The sequence below is a fragment of the Solenopsis invicta genome, chromosome 12, assembly GCF_016802725.1.
Source record: "Solenopsis invicta isolate M01_SB chromosome 12, UNIL_Sinv_3.0, whole genome shotgun sequence".
Lineage (NCBI taxonomy): Eukaryota > Metazoa > Arthropoda > Insecta > Hymenoptera > Formicidae > Solenopsis > Solenopsis invicta.
The window spans coordinates 10177221-10197649 of record NC_052675.1 but is presented as its reverse complement, the minus strand read 5'-3'; the positions used below and the strand labels follow the sequence as shown (position 1 = coordinate 10197649).

The following is a 20429-nucleotide window of genomic DNA, read 5'->3' as shown; positions in this document are numbered from 1 at the left end:
TAGCTGCCATGTTTTATAGCAGGCGTACGAACATTTTTGTTACATATTTATGCGCGGCGTATACCGTAATTTAAAGGACATTTGTGCAGCGCGAAGCTCCGCATATAATCAATTTATTGGTATTAATAAAGATGCCCGTGCGCGGACGCGGGCGCGGCCGCGATTCGACAATTTTCCCGACGAGATTACAAACGGGGCTCGGTCTAATAATTAACGGCGCTCTAGAACCTCTAATCTCATAATCCATTTGGAATTTGGGCGATAGGCTTCTTCGAGAGTCTCGCTTTATCGACGCGCCTCAAGACGCGCTCGATCTCGCGATTACGGTATTTGAGCAATTCGCACGCGCGTGGCGGATGAGGAGGAGCTAGAGACGAGGGAAAATCGCGCGGAGGTCGGGAGGGAGGTGGGTGGTCGGAACGACGCGCGGAGGGCAAGACGGCTGAGCTAAGACGTTCGCGGTTTCGCGCAAGAGGCCGACGGAGGTCCTTCGCCGTAATTACGTTAACCGCAACCGCCAAACACCCGGTACTACCGGCACGAGGGGGTCCCAAAGTGCCCTAACCCGCGGCTCGAACCTACCACTTCGTCTACCCTTACGGCCGTTCACCGTCGAATTAGAGACGCGCGCGCGAGCCGTCAGCCTATAGTCGGTCGGGATCGCGGGTTAACCAGAATTACGCTCCCTCGTGTCTGCAATTTATTCCCGCAGCCTTTCAAATTAGAAGATAGCTCGTCCTTTTTTCCACCGGCGAAGGCACGCTAAAATTGCCGATTTATAAATCGCTATTACGAAGAGAAACTGACTCGGCTGACGTGTTTTCCACGCAACGGCGCGGATGCCGCGCCGCGCCGCGTCGACCGGAAACGAGTAGTATACTACGCTCGTCTACAAAGCCTATTGACTATTTCAAGAGGGTTGAACCGGCTGCCGTGAACGAACCCCGGACCCGCCGCCACCGCATGCTCGCCGGAAACACATCTCTACGCGTACATTGAATTAGTAATGGCGGAGGTCTTAGAGCCGAAGGGACTTGTAAGCTGTAATTGCATTAATCGCGGTGATATTTTGGGCTCAGGTGCCTTCGCGCCCGCCACGGCTCGTTAATAGCTGCCATTATCGTTTCTGCTCCTGACGTAGGACGAACTGCCGCTGCTGCACCCGAAACTCCGCCTGTCCCAAACTTTCGCGATGAACGCCCGTGAATCGCTCTGACAGTTAGGCTACTCCTCGAGCGAGAAGCCTGTGACCCCCTCGGGAAACAGTTTTCGTTGTGGAACATGTGCGAGGTTTGCTTCTAAACGTATGAGGAGGAAATTATTCTAACGTTTCGTTTGATTACAAAAGCTTTCGCTCTATCTGCAACATTTCTCTCTTCGCGGCTGTCTCTCAAACCACGTCGTGACTTGTGCCTTGGCGCAACCACGTTGTTGATGTAATTTACGTCTGCCAAAACATACACGATCGTCGATTACACACGTGTTGTACGAGGGAAGGTTCATCGATCCCTCGATACAGCCCGTGCAGGATCGAATCGGCGGTGGCGGCGGCGGCGGCTCTCGTCCCGGAGAGAGCGGAAGAGAGGTGCTTTCGTGCCGCGAATCACGAAACGACATTATCTCGCCCTCGATCGCCGACGACGTGTCCACTCGCGTACGAGGACGAGATCGCGAGAGTGAGAGGGAGAGAGAGAGAAAGAGAGGGAGAAAGGGGCAGAGAGGAAGAGGAGATCCGAAGAGAATACGTTCGCACGCGTGTGTGCGTGCGTAGAACAGAGAGGACAGGTTACGTCGAAACATTAATCTCTCGCGGTGGCAATATCGGGCCGATGATATTCGAGGCACGAGTATTATACGAGGCGGTGTCATTAGTTCGCGGTGTGTGCGTGTGGCCGAGGTAGAGAGAGAGAGAGAGACGGAGAGCACGGCGCTAAGCGGGCGTTTGTAAAGGTGGTAGCGTGGTTCGTATGTATGTGCGCTGCTCGTGTATACGCGTGTGCGTGCACGCCCGGTGTTGGACGGTAGTATCGATATGCAGGACCGTGATAATCGATTGCCGCATTCCTCGAGACGGAGCGACGTTGCGCGCTTTGAATACGGCCAGAGGGGGCCCTCGATCGTGCACGACGACGCATACGAAGCGAGCGCGCTGCGGATACGCCTCTGTCATATTCCCTCACTTCTGCCATTGCATCCCCTGTATCTTTCTCTCCCTCTCTGTCTGTCACGCCGCCGTTCGCACGTGTGAGCGATCCAGTGCCCACGCGATCCACTGTGAGATCCATCTCCTCGAGCTCCTCCTCCTCCCCTTTCTCCTCCTCCTCCTCCTCCTCCTCCTCTTTCTCTTCGCTTGAGGTCGATCTCGAAAATTGCTTTTTCATCTCGCCCTGTTCGCGAATTCGTTCGTCACGAGCCACTCGATATCCCGGCGATACATCGGCGAGTATATCGGAGTGATCGAATATATCGGAAGGTCCTACTGGATTTTTTTTTTCCATCCGTTTTAGCCACATTGGTACCGATTCGCTTCTCGTAGGCGACACTTGGCCGTCGTTACCTCGCGTAACCGTTAAAACTGTCGAAATATCGTTCTTCTCGTCTATACTCGATTCGCGCGATGACGCGAAAGATGTGACGCCGCCGAACGCGCACGATGATGACGCGTCATCGCGCGTATTCAGTCAACAGCTGTCATTTCGCGATCGTCGCAGGAAGGGGCCTATGCTTCACTTCTCTATTCTCCCTCTTCCTCTCTTCCTCTCCTCCCCGCCTCTCTTTATCTCTATCTCTCTGTTCGCGCTCGCTCGCCGCCCTATAACACCCTTGCGCATCTCCCTCTCTCTCTCTCACGGCTCGGTTATTGTTCACGTTAATTGATGCGTTATGTTTGATGCCGTTGTGATAGCCATTGTACGCGGGGTGTCCACTGATAACTGAGTTACCGACTGCGGCGGCCGGAGTGCACTCAAACCTAATTATCTCGGCCCAACTGCGACTGCCGCATTGCGTTGCCGCCGCCGTTCGTCCCTGGAGTCATGCGCGAGCGTTTCCCTGATGTCGATGATTCGCTCGCATTCTCGCCTGCCTCGAAAGTCTTGACGCGTTCTTTTTGCGCGGCGAGATTCGAACGCGAGGCTCGCAAATTCGATCTCGATCTAAATTTAAATATATTCTGACGAGAAGTTAAGTGACCAATGAAGAAGCTGACGATTATTCTCTTGGTAATGGCAAAGTAATACCGAATTTTGCAAGACGGAAGCTCGAGAGAGAGAGAGAGAAAGAGAGAGGCTCTTTTAAACCGGAAGCTAAACTATAAATAGTGCGTGGGAGGGACCAAAGCGTTCGCCCGAGACAGAGAACAAAGTCTCTTCCTTTCCGCGGCGTGATTAGACAGGCCTTCCAATTAACTGGTCGAAGGTGCTTTTCGGGCGCAACCCTGTCGTAAACTCGGCTTCTTTACGCGCGCGAACGCGTAAGAACAAGCCGGCGAACGGAAGCTCGCCACGATAAATTCCAAAAATCAATTCCGCCGCAAACGAGTCGTCTTTTTAGGTCTTTCTCGCGGGAGGGCCCAAAATGGAGGTAAACGCCATCTTCGTATGCCGTTTTATTTTTCTCTTTGCCAAGGGGAAAAAATAAAAACAAGATATTTTTGCCGGTATGGCGCGTTGATCGGGCAGCGTCAGAAGTCAGCGGCATCGGAGAAGGCTCCCTTGGCGTCGTGGCGCGTTTTTGTTTTTTTCGGCGGTTCCTTTAACGAAGAATATCTCCCGTTCGCCGCGCGTCTCTTTATTGTCCGGCGAAATTTACGATCGACACCGAGAGTCGCGAGGCCCCCGCAATAATTCGATCGTCGTCGGATGCGCGATGGGCGCCCGGCGCGGCGGCGCGTCTACGCCTCGATGCGGCAAAAACAAATCGGCGACGCGTTAAGCACTTCGTGGTAACGTCGCTTTCGTATAATTCGTAAATCGCGACGACGGCACCGAGTTGAGTCGTGAACCTCGTGCAACGACCGGTGGCCGTCCAGCACGCAGGAACGTCGTGCAGCCTTCCGTTACAAAACGGCGAAAAATATTTATCGAGGAAATAGCCAATCTCTCGTTATAACCCTCCCACCGCGAGACTTCCATTCCGACGACAATACTTCCACGCGCATGTTCCGAGCTCTCTCTCTCTCTCTTTCGTTCTCTCTTTCTCGTCTTCCTCCGCCTTCCTGTGCTCCTCTCCTCCTTTTTCGTCCCCCGTCGTCGTGTTCGCACACATATCGCAGAAAATTACATTTTGTCGGTTGTAAAAGGAACGTCGTAAAAATCGTAACGCCGGCGACGCTGACTGCGGTGCACGCCGGGCGAAATTGCGCCGGCCCTCCGCCTATCTGTTGGCCATCAACATTGCTCCGCGCTTGATAGACCCTTTGTAAAACGTCATTCTACGGGCTTTTATACTCTTGCTCCTAGGCGGACAACCCGGACCCCGAGTAGTTCTCGTTGATTCTCGTTTCTAGCGCCGATGCTCGCACCGCTGCTTCCTCAGTGCAAAGCACGAGCGGTGGCGCGAAGAAGGCTACATCTAAGAATACGAGTGCTGTGATTTAATATGACTTTCTGTAAATAAATGTAGGCTAATAATTCAGCATGTATTTCCGCGCGTGATCGAAAACTTTGCTTTTTGGAGCATCGACACGGCGCTCGTTAAAATCGATCGTGACTCGAGAACAGGCTTCAAGAAGATCACTGTTCATTCGCATCGTAATGCAATTAAAGCATTCGCGGAGCTGGCCACGTGCGCGCGTATCCCTCGGTCCATCCATGTATCCATGTAGCCGGCAAAGCCCCGGTAATTAAACTCGGGGAACGTCTTAGACGTGCAAAATGTACTTAGCAGAGGCGAGACTCGCTCACCCTCTTGCTTTCGTCTTACCGATCCTCTGGTCGACCATCGCCAGAGAAAGGGGATCTCCCTGGTCGGTGGGAAAGGAGCGAGAGAAGAAGAGCAGTTCCAAGCGGAAAGGGATTGAAGCGTTTCCTGCTGTCTTCGTCCTTTCGTTGTCGTCGGGCGTTGATGGGTTTTCCACCCCCCCCTCCCCCGAACTAGAACCTGGCTGCTCGAACCTGGCCAGTTTCGACTTGAACTACGGATCTAGTTTCCAACGCCTGGCGTGGAGGTAAAGAGAGACGAAGGGAGGAAGAAAGAGAGCGAGAGAGAGAGAGAGGAGGAGGAGGTAGTATGGGGCAAAGCAGTGAGAGAGAGACGGGGAGAAAGTCAAAGCTGGCTTCCATCTATAATGGCACAGTCTCTCTTCTGGGTTTCCACAAGTTGGCGAACTCGCTACTACCAAACAATACCGTTGTTAGCTGAGGAAGAGAAGAATCCTACGTATAACCTTGCATATTTTATTTTAATAATTTGTATGTCTTTAGCTTAATATATTTAAAGACGTTACGTTTCTTAATTAAATGAACATTTTTATTTATATCTGAATGTTTCATAAATTGTTACGGAACATAAAATAATGCATTTTATAGAATTAACTTGACGAACGGTTTCTCAAGACAATATATCGTGACGAAATGTTGTAACGGCACACGGGTATCAACATTAAGAGATTTGGAAAGATTGAATAGGAGACGAACGGAATATCACGGAGGTACTGTGCCCGATCTAACGAGGATTTAGAGTACCAGGTGCGAGGCTATCACAGGGCTTAGGAACTAATAGAGACATATTCGAACGAAGGAGTAGGTTGGTTCCCGGGGATCCGCCCTAAGTCGTTGCCGCGACGGCGGTGGCGAGCGTTATCGGAGTGTGCTCACGGGATTGATTCGTCGGTGTGTTCGTCGATTGCCCTGGCGGGAAAAGCTCTCTCGAGAGAAAGCAAGAGAGAGAGAGAAAGCAACGAGGAGTAATAAAGTAATGGCCGCGCCACGTCTTCTTACACCGCTCCGCGGCTCGCCTTCTTTCCGGTGAAGAGAATAGATAGAGTCCCGCAAAATAACGCCCAGGTAGGAGACGGTGCTCATTCACGACGTCGACGCGACGGTTTCACGTTCCAAAGCGAGACACCTTTGCCGCTCACGTTCCAATGGAGACTCGTCTCTCACCTCGTCTCTCCTCGTCGCCTCGTTTCCCGCCCCGTCCCGCTCCGCCTCGCCTCGCCTCGCCTCGTCTCGCCTCGCGTGTCAGACTCCGACGTTCCTCCGTAAGTGTCTACCGCGTGTTCGCTTTTCGAAGCGAAAGCGCCATGGTAGCGGGCTTTCAGGTGCGAGACCCTCTCGACGCGACGGCGACACCTCCGCCGATCGCTGTTTCACAAACGAACTCGGCCTCTCTCCTCTTTGAATTCGAGACACCCGCCGCGCGTACAAAGTTGGCTACCGCTGATTGTAATTACTCAGCCCTCTCGGTTAACGAGACATCGGGCCGCCGACGCCGCCACACCGCCACACCGCCGTCCGACGCGGTATGATGGATCGCTCGCTATGCGAACACGGTGACGAAAATCGTCTCTCCGACTCTGCGCGCCGCTTTCGTGGAGAGTCTCTCCCTTGTTTTCGCATGAAGGGCGCGTCGAGTAGATGGAAAAAGGAAGAAAGAAAATTAATTAGGTCTGAATTCCGCACTTTCGTATTCCGTTCTTTCGCTTTTATCGATCGAGAGGGATGACGCGAAACGTGGACGTTATTTGACAATCGGTTTGGACAACCGATTGTGCGGCAAAAGTTGTTTACAATGAAGAGCGCGGTTAACGAGACGACGACCGACGCGCGTCGATCGATTCTCCAAACGACGTGTCTTGACAACGCGGCGTTGCGGCAAAGGGGTAGGCCGTTCGGTAATTGTCGGCAAATATTAATAACTGTTGGAGGGGGACGCCAGCTCGCGCGCGAATTCAAAGAGAGCGAGCGAGCCGCGACGGAGCGGAGGAGGAAACGTCGACTACTTCGCGAGGGTGAGCAGCTCGTCGTTGAATCGGTTATACTTGAGAGCAAATACATAATGCCTCGATGATTTTCCCGCCGGAGGGAAGAGCCGGCCGTGATTGAAATTTGGAAACTCGCTTTGACACAATTATCTAAACCGTTCTGCCGACGAAAGGAAAACACTATATCGGGAAGCATCGTCGAAAGTGGAATTACCACTCCATCTCTCGCGAGAGAGTAGGCTCACGCTGTAAGCTACACACTCGTGTATCGCGATGGATCTAGCAAAGTCCAATTATCTAGATTAGCGCACGATGACAGCTGTCGAACGTCAACCTTGCGATCGATACCTGCGTGCGAAAGCAAGGGGTAAATTGACTTGGATCCTTGACGAAATTCCACGAAACTCGTTATGAAAGGAAGCCCCAGAGGTGCGTATCATAAGAAGCCCTTCTCCTCGCCCTCGAAGCAACTTCTTGTACCGGACTTATTCATCGCCGATCATCGGCGTCACGTTCGCGATAGTACATGACGCTTTGTGCAAATTAAGGCGATATTAGTCACATCCGTTATCGCCGAGTCTCTAGCTACGAGGGTCAGTGATCCTCCTCCCGATTTGATGACTCAGTGCTCGACACAGAGGAGACAATAATTAAATCGGATGTTTTATATCCGATAACAAACGTTTAGGTTGGTAAATCGTATTGTTTGCAAAGTTAAATTCGCGCGGTGCGGAAAGCGTGGTAATTTTACCGGCATCACAATTTAATTTGATTATATTCTTCCCCTTAATACAACCATGAACGTTGCGTACGGTGATTGTTGTTATTCGCTAATACCTGGATACTGTTACGCAGAAATATTCTAGGCGTACGTAAATCCTTATCAATCTATTTATCCGTCGATAAAGTCCGCTCTGTTGATCGATTTAGCGATCTATCCACATTGCATCCTTCCTCGCTCGCTCGAGTCGTGAAGAGGAGAAACGACGCGACGATATGCATCTAGTTATACATAAACAATGTACCCGCGGCAATATTATCTGGGTAGATTGTACCGAGGCACTCGTGGCTACGGGCACGAACGTAAAACGATTCGTTTCCTTCGATCTACGCGCCAGCCACGCGTGTAACGCGATACCGTATACCTGGTGCATGACGGTGCCGATCGCCGGGGAGGTCGCCCGTCTTCCACCTGCCATAATTTCGTAGATCCCCGTGCTTCTCTCTCATCCTCGCTGTTCCCTCTTGAATTTCGAAACGCGCCATTTTCGGACAGAGCGACCAGGCGGAAGGATATCGAAAGGATACAAGGCGGAAGGAACCGGATATCTCAGATTCCGATCGCGCGATAACGAAGGAAATGACTAAAAACGCGATATCGTCCACACACACTCTCTTTCTCCCTCTCTCGGATGAACTCGGGAACGGTTAAACGAACGGAAGAAGACTAAATGTAAATAACGAGAGAGAGAGAGAGAGAGAGAATGGAAATGGAACGCAAACCTTTCTTTGCACATGGAGAGAAGCAGAAAGAGACAGACGGAGAAAGAGTGCGAATGGAAATCCTTTCAGTCGTGAGCCGCGGCGGCGTGGCGTCGCGCAAGGGTTGAAATTCCCTTTGCTGGATGTTTAATGCGGCAATCTAGGGGCGTGATAAACGTGCCAAACGAATGCCGAAAGGGAATCGCGAAGTGAGCGCGTACCTCACGGCGTGGCACGGTCGGTATACCGCTAAACGTTGGTACAATGCTGGCACAAGCTATTACATTGTATAAACACGGCTCTCTGCGGCTCCCGTCAGAAGAGTGGCGGGCGAGCCACTTCAGAAATTGAAACGTAGGAAGAGGAAGGCTCTGTGGTTGCACTCGACGATTGAAACCGCTTCTACCCTTCCGGTACTTCTTCCCTCACAGTCCAATACTCTTTTTTTCCTTTTCTCTCTCTCTCTCTCTCGCTCTCTTTTCCTCTCTTTTCGTAACCCCTTTTTATTTTCTTTTTCTCTTTTTTCCGACGAGAAGACCACAAAGATTTCGTTCCCTTTGCCGCAGCACTTGAAAGAACTCTTCGTAATCTTTCGCCTTTCTTTTTGGCACCGTCCATCCGCTCTCTAGCGCAATAGACGGTTTCTCGCCACGAAAAAGTCACGCAACGAAAGTCCATTTGCTTCTTTAACAATTAGTTCAAGAAGAACACAAGCGCGTGTCTGCGCCAGCTCACGTTCACAATCAACTTCTCAGAAATTTCTCAGAAAATTGCCAAACTTGAATTCAAAATTCATGCAAAAGTAGCCTTCGAGCGCCATTTAAGAAATAATGTAAATTCTCAAGTCTACGTCCCACGACCGCCTGTGCTCTCCTCGGGCACCTATTTTTCCGCTCTTTTAAATCGTGCGTTGGTAGACGAGAAGAATAACGTTCCTTGCATATCCCCGGATTAAAAGGCAAACAGTCCTCTGCCAGCGGTATGGGAATGTACGTACCCGTTGAAAGGAAATTTATGGGAATTAATATTGGCTCTCTAGAGAGAGTGAGGGGGTGGGTGGGCGGGGGTGAGGCCTGGCTCTAGATGTCTCGGGGACTCGCGGAATGCGACTTTCCGGCATACATCGGAGGGAACTTTAAGAATTTAATTCCTACGCGTCGTGCCTCTTTCTCATCTTGCTCCTTCGCCCTCTCTCTCTCTCTCTCTCCCCCTCCCTCTCCGTCTGTTCTTTGCACGAAGAGACACGCGGGGCTTTCAGCGTCTTCTTACATGCCCGCCGAAACGATACTCGAGCGAGCTCCACGGCATAATTTCATTCGCCGCGCGATCTCGTCCTGCCCTTTGTTCTCTTCTTCCTTGTCTCGCGAGACAAAAGAGTTACTTTTACCTTAACTTTTGCCAGTAGATAGAATTCGTATTGTTTCGAGAATCGTGACAAGAAATTATCAAACCGTATCGAAATTTAGGGATAAAATCTTCTACAACAAACAGTTAACGTGGTTACGATTTTCATATTCTTCGAAAGTAAGATAAACAAGTTTCGCATCGCGGGGAAGGGAATAGAGAATAAAGTTCTTTAAGGGAACATCGCGACTCGAGATTGCTCGCTTTCCGTAACTTTAGTCGCCATGACGTGGCGGAAAAATCCTCCTTCGTATCTCCGAGAGAGACGTATATCGCGTGATGACGTCGCCCGTATTGATATCGTCACGAAGCGAGAACGACTGCGTAGCGACAAAAAATCACCATTAAGCCGCCGTACGTCTCCCCGGGGATGGACCCTACATCATATAGGTGGCGCAGGGAAAGGTATTAAACGTACAAACGCGATAAGCTAAAACACTTCTCGTCAATGCGCTCCACGGGGTCTCTTCCCCACGTCCCCACCCTGTAGCGCGCGCGTTCCGTTCTCTTATTCCCCCCCTTTTTTTAAGGCATTTAGGGAAAAATGCCCGGGAAAAATGAAACGTCATCATTGGCTCGATCACGTGTCCCATCTATGAAGGAGACAAGAGAAAACAGTAGGGAATGTATGCTGCGCGAACCGTCGCGTTGCCACGCGTCGCGTTGCCACGAGATGTTTTTTCCTGACGGGCGAGAGAAAAAAAAACATGCCGTGGCTTTTAGTTGAATAAACACATATCGCGTAATCTATGCACGCGTGGCGGATCTGTTCGGGGAAACGATATCAATTAAACTGACACAATATCGGGATTCGTATCTGTTGAACATGTTCATTCCGACACAAATAATTTTCTTTTAATATTCCTCTTGATTATAGTACAATCGGAAGAATACTGTTTGCAAACTGTAATTACCTGTGGCCTCGAATAAAGAGTTGTGTCTTATAGACGTGTATCAGCGCAACAGATAAAAATAGTAGAGAAAAGAAACATCATATGTACATATATAGCTTCTAGCATCTTTCTCGCGTATGATATACGGCACGTCACGTTTGACGGCCATTTAAGGAATACCCGAGGATTAGAAGTCGTCACGCAGTCATTTCGTTTTATCGACTCGAGCCGTGATTATGGCGATAACCATCTAACCAGTGTTTTTCGGACTCGGCATCAGCACCACTGGCTCTGCCATTCTCGGCGTTACCACCACGCCGCGCGCCGTAGCGGACGGCAAACACGATCCGTTTGATACGACTATCATCCCTTTCTGCCCTCCCACCCTCGGGAATCGCCGCTTCTCCCTTCGCCTCGCCTAACCTTTCCGTGCCGCTTATTTTCTGCCAGAAAGCAATATCCGTTATGGCCAATAAACGCAACCGTATCTGACGATCATTCGTCTGTCCACGTACGTCGAATGTCCAGCGAGAATTACGCTCCTTTTAAGGAAACTATATTGATCGCCTTTAAGAAATTTATGGGGAAATTGAATTGTACGTTCGAAACGCAATTCAAATAAAATTCGAATGCTCCTTAATTTTTCATTAAAAACATAACACTTTATTACCGCTATTTTATAAAAAATATTTTATAAAATTTTAGAATGTTTTAAACACTTTGCCATATTTGATGATTGATTTAATAAACTTTTAATTTTTTTTCTTAATTATCGCGCGCGCGCGCACGTTCTTTAGCATCTGCGAGGTGGACGGAAAAAAAAGCGGATCGCTCTTTCGGGTTCGGCGAGATTTGCAGAAGTGTAGACTCGCGCGCTGTAATGTTTTTGCCCTTCGTCGAGGGTTCGCACCCTCGCCGCGCATCGTGTTCTACCCCAGCCACACACGTATCGGCCGCACTCTCGGCGCTCCTCCTAGTCTCGCCCGCGACGGAGCACATAATCCTGATATCTGTCGGTTTTCGGGCAATAAAACACGCGTCCCATACAGACGGAGCCCCCGAGAATCGCTACTGCTTCCGGCTGATAAAGAAACGCGCGGCAAGATATCGGGTAATCGCGCGGCCCCCGTGTCATCGGCTTTCGCCATTTTCTGAAAATCGGCAATCGGACGGAGTAATATAAGACGTATAAGACCTCACGATTTTGAGGAAAGCTTGAGAAATTCTGAAAAAGCTCCGTGACTTAAAAAGTAAATTGAAATTAAGAGATAAGTGTTATTAGTGAGAGAATACGGTGATCACGAAGCAAACTGCGCCGTTGTTTAGGTCGTTTAGATCGTTATCCGCGCGTCTATCATTGAATATTGCGCTTATCGTGATTACGACTGTTCCTTGCCCTCTGAGCGAGGCGTTAGCGTCGAGTCGATCGCGCAATTCACACGCCGCAAAATACCCGGAATAAATCTATGATGCTACACGTACGCGCATCTTTATTTCACGACATTACAGTATCGGGTCGCGGGCGCGCAAGCAGCGCGTTATTCGAAATGATCGAGACCGTCTTGGAAGGCGGCCTACCTAAGGGCCGAGCGAGACCTCCCTCCTCGGCCCGTGAATACTTATCGGGCGGATCGAAGCGCTCAAAAGATCCGCTCGGTGGCCGCGAGGCAAAACGCCAGGCTATTCGGCTATTACGTTTCTGCATACGGGAAAGAACCCGGTAACCAGATCGGGTGGTCTCGAATGACCTGCGCGCGCTCACCCGGGGAGTAAATATTTTCATATTATTTTACCCATGTAATTCAAGCGTCGCGCAAACCTGGCTGGCATTTATCTGGCAACTTTCGGTCCCGGTCTTCCATGAAGATTCTCACGTCCGGACAATCGCGGGACTGTATACTTTACATCCGTTTCTCATTGGTAACGGTGCCTCGATAACTCTCGATTACGAGCGGTAACGCATTCAACTCGCGCGCGTTCTCTCTCTCTCTCTCCCTCTCTCAACGCTGTCGATCCGAAACGTTATAAACGCGCGCGGCAAACAAAATTGCAGCGCGCGCTGTTAAACGGACCGAGTCCGCGGATGCAGTGCACGGCGGATGTTAATAGGATAAATTAGTTTATCCTACGAAAACATCCCGGGCGAGATGAAACAGATCCGCCGCGATCTCCATATATCGCGCGATAGATTCGGCCTCGGGCGTGTTGTCGAGTCTATTCAAGACGCGGCGGATATATTCCTGCGAATATCGCCGGATGCCACTACCCTCGTCTTTGGATCGGATAAAAGAATAATACGCAAAAGCGAAAAAGCTTTCGACTTTACGACGGTTTATACACGATGGAGAGAAAGGTGTGGGCCGGTGGGGATAGGGGAGGCTCGAAAAAGGCAAGAGCGGATAAGACGGCTGACCCTCTCGGGATGTTTCCACTCGCAAACTGGATTTCGATGACCGATCTCCATTTCCATATGGGTCGTAGCGACCATAGGAGGGTGGCGAGAGCCGCCGAGAAGTTGTCACCGGGAAATTGATATTTGAACGAGGCCGCAGCGCCCCATCGACCGACCGGGGCAACGAAGGGCCGGTCGAGGAACTTTTGCTCGCGTCGATTGTCCCGACTCGCGAAGCCGGCATGGCATTCAGAATCGGTTTCGGAATCGATCGATCGTCGCGTACGGGACACGGCGCGCGGGCGCGCTGTATATGTGTGTGTGTGTGTGTGTGTGTGTGTGTGTGTGTGTGTGTGTGTGTGTGTGTGTGTGTGTGTGTGTGTGTGTGTGTGTGTGTGTGTGTGTGTGTGTGTGTTCCACCACCGACGTTACAATTTTATACCGTCGACTTGGATTTTTTCCACTCGGCTGCAATTCGACGTCGGCGACCGAAGCACGCGCCTCGTAATTTTTCTTTCGAGTTAGTTTCGAGCGGGAGAGGGGGACCCTCCGAAATTAGCATTCGCACAGGATGCACGGTCTAACTACTACTATCGACGTTGCCTCCAACTATAATCGTCCGAGTGGGTATGGGCTAAGTGTAATATTATTCAACACACAGCTCACAGTATGGATATCGAGAGCCGTAGAGCGCAGATGCTGTCCGTCGGAGAGGAGTGCGCGCGAGCGCATGTTGCTGGAGCGACCGCGGCTTTTCTAGTAGGTGCCTAAGAACCATTCTACACCCTCCCGTCACGAATAACGGGTGTTTCGGTTGGTTTTGGGGCCTCGAGAAACGCGTCCTGTGGAGATTACGAGCTCGTCCAGACGCTAGTCCGTCCGCCTTCATGAATCGTAATTACGCGTTTACCGCGTTACACCGTCTTACCCCTTTACGCGAGTCGGATCTCCTCGAGGGGTACAACAACTTGTAACCGTCACCGACATCGTTTGCGCGATTAATTCACGAATACGGATAATTAACGAGCAACCGCACGCAGACCGAGCAAATCTGACGGAGAAACGAAAAAAAAAAAATGTCATCGAGACAGAAAAATCATTGGATACCATTAACATCGATATCATTCGTCATGGCCGAGGGGCGAAACATTCAAATGGAAACGTGCGGGAAAGTAATTATAAAATTGCGATTTATTACGCGCGAGGTCGAGTTGTCGCGAAGGGGGGAAAAAATGTCGATTGCAGTAGCCGGTATTACCGCGGGAACGAGAATGGCGATCGTTTTAACGAACCCGAAGGCGAGCTATTATTAATTTTTCCGGAGTGGAAGCCGGTCATTCTTGGCGCAGCCTGGGGGCCACGAAGGAGAGCGAGTGCTGCAGGTGGCGAGAATGGTCAATATAACCACAAAATGTAAATCATATTGCTATTCCCGGAGGGCCCCCTCACTCTCCCTCTCTATCTCTCTCTCTCTCTTTCACTCTCGGCTCCGGGTATTAAGCACAGTCCGGGTAAGACGCCCTGACTCTATATTAGTTTCCGCGGGTTCCCTGATTGGATTCAGCTATTACGTTTCCTGCCCCGCACTGATTGTTTGCGTCCGGCCTAGACAACGATCCCGAAGCGTTATCCGCAATCGACCGCGACGATGTTTCATATCATTGGTATATGAAGTTTCGACGAGCAATTTGCCCTCTTGAATTTACAATCGCGAGAAAACTACATTGCTCGATGAAGACTGGTACGTTAATTTCGCATCGGAACGATTCGCGACGTATAATTTGAAAGTTATTCGACTCCGAAGGAATCCGCGTGGATATCTCGAAAAAAAATCACTCGATACCAGGGTGCTTCCTTCCATGGTTGAGGTTAAACAGCCTCGATACCGCATTCTCATACGGAACCCGGCGATTTCTGACCTACCCGCGGAACTCGATATCGGCGATCGAGATCTATCGTGTCCTGTCGGGCGGGCGAGCGTTAAACACACGGTGAACTTCGGGAGAGAGAGTGAGTGAGAGTCACCAGCCAACGAGTCCTCGACGTGGGGAGTCCACGCCGAGAGCGGTCAGAGGATTTCTGAGCGAGCGCACAGTGGTAGCTGATGTATTTTGACGTGCCCGATGAGAGAGGCCGCTCTCTCTGTTGACTGCATTATCTAATGGACCACCCTCTCCGCCTTCGTTCCCCTGCTATCTCTATCACTCGCCCATCTCTCTCTCTCTCTCTCTCTCTCCCTTCGTCGCGGTCTTCCTGCCCGATGCACGACGACTCGGCATTTCAGCTATCTGTGATCTACCGCATCGGGAGACGACCGTTCGACGAGTTGCATGCATCTGGTCTCTGGTTTCATAATCGACCGCGAATTTCTTCTCTTTTCTGTTACACGCCTTATATAATCGTCGATGTCATTGGCATACGCATATAGTGGACGCTACTGTATATATATATACGCATGACCTAATCGGTTTTAATGTGCCGAATTTGCCAGAAAGTCTAAACAAAAAGCATTTTCGGTACCCTTAGAAATATATGAAAATTTCGACAAATTATCTAAAAATAAAAATATTGAAACGTTAAATGGCATAAGCAATTACTTAAAAGTTTGACACGTATGCCATCTAACATTTCAATATTCGTACTTGTCAAACTTGAAAGTAAGCAGTTGGAAATAATTAAGATTGCGGGAGATACGTAAGAAGAGGATAGACGCAGATGATAACGATCGAGTACCGCAACGTTTTTCCTCCGACTTTCATAGGAATGCAAGAAAGAAGCTACTAGGTTGAAATCCTGATGTTGCTCCGATAGTTACCGGGTTACCAGCTCAGAGCTCCAAGCATGAGCTCGGTACAAGTATGCTCGATTTGGTTGGGAAAGAAGTTACGCCGCAGTTACATCCAAGGCGAGGTAATGCGCAAAAAGCCCGAGTATCTCCGACGAGTACCGAGAGGAGGAAGAAGAAAAGAGGAAGAGAGAAAGCGAGAGAGACGGAGAAGCCGTAGAACGGTAAAGAGTTTTTCGCGATCGGCAAAGTATTGTCCATCGTCGTAGTCTCGCATCTCGTCGGAACTCGAGAGCGAGATCGTGCGACCGTGACTCTGGAATCATCCCTAAGACCTTAGACCCCCGCGCAGCAACGTCCGCGCCCAACCATCACCAACACTGTTCCGCGACCTGTACAATCTCTCTCTCTCTCTCTCTCTCTGGTATTCGCTATCAAATTACCAGTTCCTCCTCGATCTACGACCCGTTGTCGTCGTCGCTCGATTGGTATCCTTCGAGGGACGCACCGTGTCGGTGTTTTCTCCGTCGAGTTTGCGCGGCGGTCACGGACGAACTCGATTAGACACAACAACAATCCTTGTCGCCGAAGCAATCGCGCGCGGATTCACGATGATGCCTTCTTCGTGCCACGATGGCGGCAAAGAGAAAAAAGAAAAAAAAAATTAAAAATGTATAACGCGTGCAAAAGAATATTCCCGACTGGACTCTATGTTTACGAAAAATCAGAACAATGTAGTCAACCGCATAAAAGGATCCTGTCTGAGTTTACAATCATGGGGATCGGCGTGAGGCCCTCACGCGATTGCCTAACAAAGTATCACGGAAGAAAAAGGTTCGTCCTTCGTCGCGAGCCAGCGAGAAGGCAGATCTGGCGTATAGAATCCTCGTCCTGGCCCTGGCACCGTGGACGACGTCGATGGATCCTTGGAGCGAGCAGCCCCATTCGGGGCAATTCTTTGCCGTCTCGCGTGTATCCTTAGTATGCAACGTATGCAGTCGGTTGTTACCGAAGGAGTGGTTTGCTGAGCGGCCAATGGCGAGTGCTCGAGCTAATTCTAGGGTGCCGCCGCCGCGCCATCTTTGCATCATAATGCTGTCCCCCCGTGCCCCGACGCTCACTCGTTCTCTCTCTCTCTCTTCCCCCGTTTCCTCCTCACCGCCCCTCCCGTCACTGCGAGAAGTCTGCCCCCTTCTTCCTCCCTACCGTTGCCGTCCCGCAACCTCTCTTCCCTCTGCCCTCCTCGTCCTCCCGTCCGCCCCCACCCTCTCCCACTTTCTCTCCACCCTTGTTTCGTTTCGCGTAGGAGAGAAGGAGAAAGAGAAGGCGAAGGAGATGAAACATCAGATGAAAGAGAAAGAGCGAAAGAAAAGGAACGAAGAGAAACGTCTCGGAGGCGCGTTATGCCAAAGTGGATAAGGAGAAGAGTGCACGAGAGGGAAACGGAGAGGTGTATAGGCAGGGAGGAAAAGGAGGGGCACACGGCCATGGCGAAGAGGTAGAGGGGACGAAGGGGTTGTCTGCGCCTTGTCTGCCGGGAATCAATCACGTATCAGTGATGCTCAACCAGTGGCCACCTGCGAGACACGATCGATAGGATCGCGATACCCACGTACGCGTAAGGCTCATCGATGGCATCCGCTGGCATACTTTGAATCAAAGAGTCACGGCGGATCCGCGAACGTTCGATTTCGGTCCCGAGCGACGAGGAGGACGAACGACGCTTCCGCGACGTTTGATCGCGCGCGCACACTCTCTCACACAAACATACACACGTGCAGCGAGATTCAAGAAAAAATTCTTAATATTCTTGCGATGCCGGTGTGTGGCCAAATAAGAAATGCATTTGCATCTAAAGTGGACGCAGATGCCTTTGCACGGGCTCACGACGATTTATTTCCACGGCGGCAATACGATCCTCTGATTACCGTTCCAGAAATGACGCGCGAGTGGAGGGCGATTAAAGCCGCGTGCCCTAATCTCCATGCTATACCGGCGCGAGAGCGAAGGGAAGGTAATGTCGTCGTACTCGAGTACGCCCACGGCGACGTGGTACCTACGCCTCGCGCTACCGTCTTACCTGTCAGGGTAGGGTAATGTTAAATCGAGAGAACGCGAGCAGGAGCTACCGTCTTCCGCTGAGCCTACCATCCCGAAGAATCGCGACAGATCCATCTTGCCACGTCAATCGACTGCATCAAGAATCTGACGAATATGTATCTAATACATATAAATTATTGACGTCGAAAAAAACGGAAGTATTAATTCAATATGTTTTCTTTTTTTTTCTTTTTTTTTAATAAAAACTTTGATACTTTGAGGAAATATGCATTGTCATGTTGTTGTTGTTGTCTTCAACGGCGTCTCGGAGGGTCGAAGAAATGAAATCAAGGAAGCATAATCGATCGAACTTTAATGTTCTTGTTCGTTTCGCGGGATTCGAATTAGCGCAAGAACCGGTCAACGTGTCTCGTAGGAACGCGCCGCCGCCGCGTCGTGCCATTATTCGTCGAACCCGGCGCAACGAGAAGCGATCAAGGCAGAATCGTCGTTGAACAAAGCCGGAGCTCGCGAGAGAGGTCGAGCCAAAAGTGTCGAGGGCCGAGATGCGCCCGGCAGAAGATACAATGGCCGGATGCGCCGGTTCACAATGACGGAAAATAATTAAAGCGAGCAGGGGGGGAGAGAGCCCGTTCAAAGACGCCGACGCAGGGGTCTCGACCGATCAAACCGATCGGCCTGTACGCCTGTATCTGAGCGAACCTACGTGCACATCCGTCGCCGTGACGAATTCACGCCCTCCTACACATGTATGTCTAACGTTGCATGCGCGTCTGTCTGTACATACGTGATTTCCAACGCGAATTATATGTGTGCATCACGGTGAATTGATTTCGTATACGTTCGCATTGGCGACAAAGAACGGGACATTGGAATCCGGAAAAGAAGTCTGAAAGTGCGGTGACCAAGATCAGAATGAACAGTCTGACACGAAAGAGTGAACAAGCTTACCTGCATTGTCGTAATACTTGTGGTCAACAAGTTACCTCGGAATGTTTCGTGACACAATTTTAAAACTGGTATGAAGAGAAACTTTATGATCGATTGAGAATCCGTTCGAGTCTCTCGATCAGATCGCGTTCTAAATTTCTTGCTGAGTTTATTCTAGAACTAAAACTTTTTTCTTTTCTTTTTTTTTTAATAAAATATGTCATAACTTTGAAAACAAAAATTTTTACTGAAGCGTCTAAAAATTTAGTTACAGATTTAAAAATAATAATTTTGTTGAACTATCGAAATATGCAATTATATAGAATGCTTTTATATGTATAAGCATGATGATCAAGGCTGCAAAAAGTTTTGACATTCTAGCAACTATTTGAATGCTTTACATAACTATTTTGATGGCTCAATAAAATTATTTTCGAATCTGTACCGTTAAATTTTTACACTTTAGCCGTTTTTTCCACGTGTTTCTTTCGACGATCTAATTATAAGTAGTAAAAGAAATAAATGAAAAAATTATAAATAACAAAATGCAAAGAGCAGTTTTTCTCTTCTTCTTATCCAACTTTTTATACACGTTTGCATATATTCGTATTAGCTTAATACTCATATATTATGCAAACGCGGGAGTCCGGTGCAACTCCCTGTATCTTTTTAGCAGCGTGACTCACTGTGAGAAATCGATAAACGATTCGTCTCGGGCGTTCGACTCGGCCGGCTACCGTCGGATCCGCGCACGGTAGCTGACGAGACGATCGGACCCCCGCTTAGACGTGTACTTTGAGTTTTGGGGCCCGCCGTGCTCGGTGTGAAACCCCCCGCTGTAGAATGATACGCCAGGATAATTCCATTGGACTCTGACCACGCCGGGGTTCCGCCACCTGGGGGACGGAGATGGTCAGCGCGCGAATTTGGCGCGCATTCTCATCGCGCCGCACTCTCGGAAACGCATATTAACGTTTGCGAAACGTACAATATATTGCAAATAACCTTTATCAGACCACATTATATAAATGCTTGCGTTCTGCTCTGTTACAGTGATTTACCAGAAACGGTTAAAGAAGGAACGGAGAGCGAGGAAACGGCTGCAGGAGCAGTTGGACCTGGAGATCAAGAGGCGCACACAATTGGAGGAGGCCCTCAAAGCCACGGGCGCGTCCTCGGAGCAAGTCAGAGCGATTACCGGTACGTGCGAACCGCCTTCTCTATAAACAAGTTTTCACACTGGCAAATTTATATCATCGAGATTGAAAAGTATCATTTACCTAAGAAGACTTATACTTAAAAGCTTAAAGAGATATATTTTAAACGCTCTGTTCTCGCACCGCTAATATCTGTGCTCTACGTCATGCTGGAAATAAAAAGAACGTCTCGATTTTCATCGCGCAAAGATTAAACGCGAGAGACGCGAGCTATCGCTGCAAATGGACGGGTTTTCTTAGGATTTCGCGAGCTCGTCGTCAGTCTCTCCGTTAAGAGCCCCGGGGCCAGCGGTGATCTCGGAATAAATTAATTAATACGCCGAGGCAGAGCAAACAGCCT

The 20429-nt window shown here is 49.9% G+C and overlaps 1 protein-coding gene across 4 annotated transcripts in view; it reads left to right on the top strand.

The window, feature by feature from the left end:
* LOC105200210 (dachshund homolog 2) overlaps positions 1-20429 on the top strand; it is a 194611-nt gene that overhangs the window by 160578 nt on the left and 13604 nt on the right. For all 4 annotated transcript variants that reach the window (XM_026138009.2, XM_026138010.2, XM_026138007.2 and 1 more), the window contains one exon: positions 19926-20072. In XM_026138009.2, the coding sequence (XP_025993794.1) occupies positions 19926-20072 (147 nt within the window). The remainder of the gene's footprint in view (positions 1-19925; positions 20073-20429) is intronic.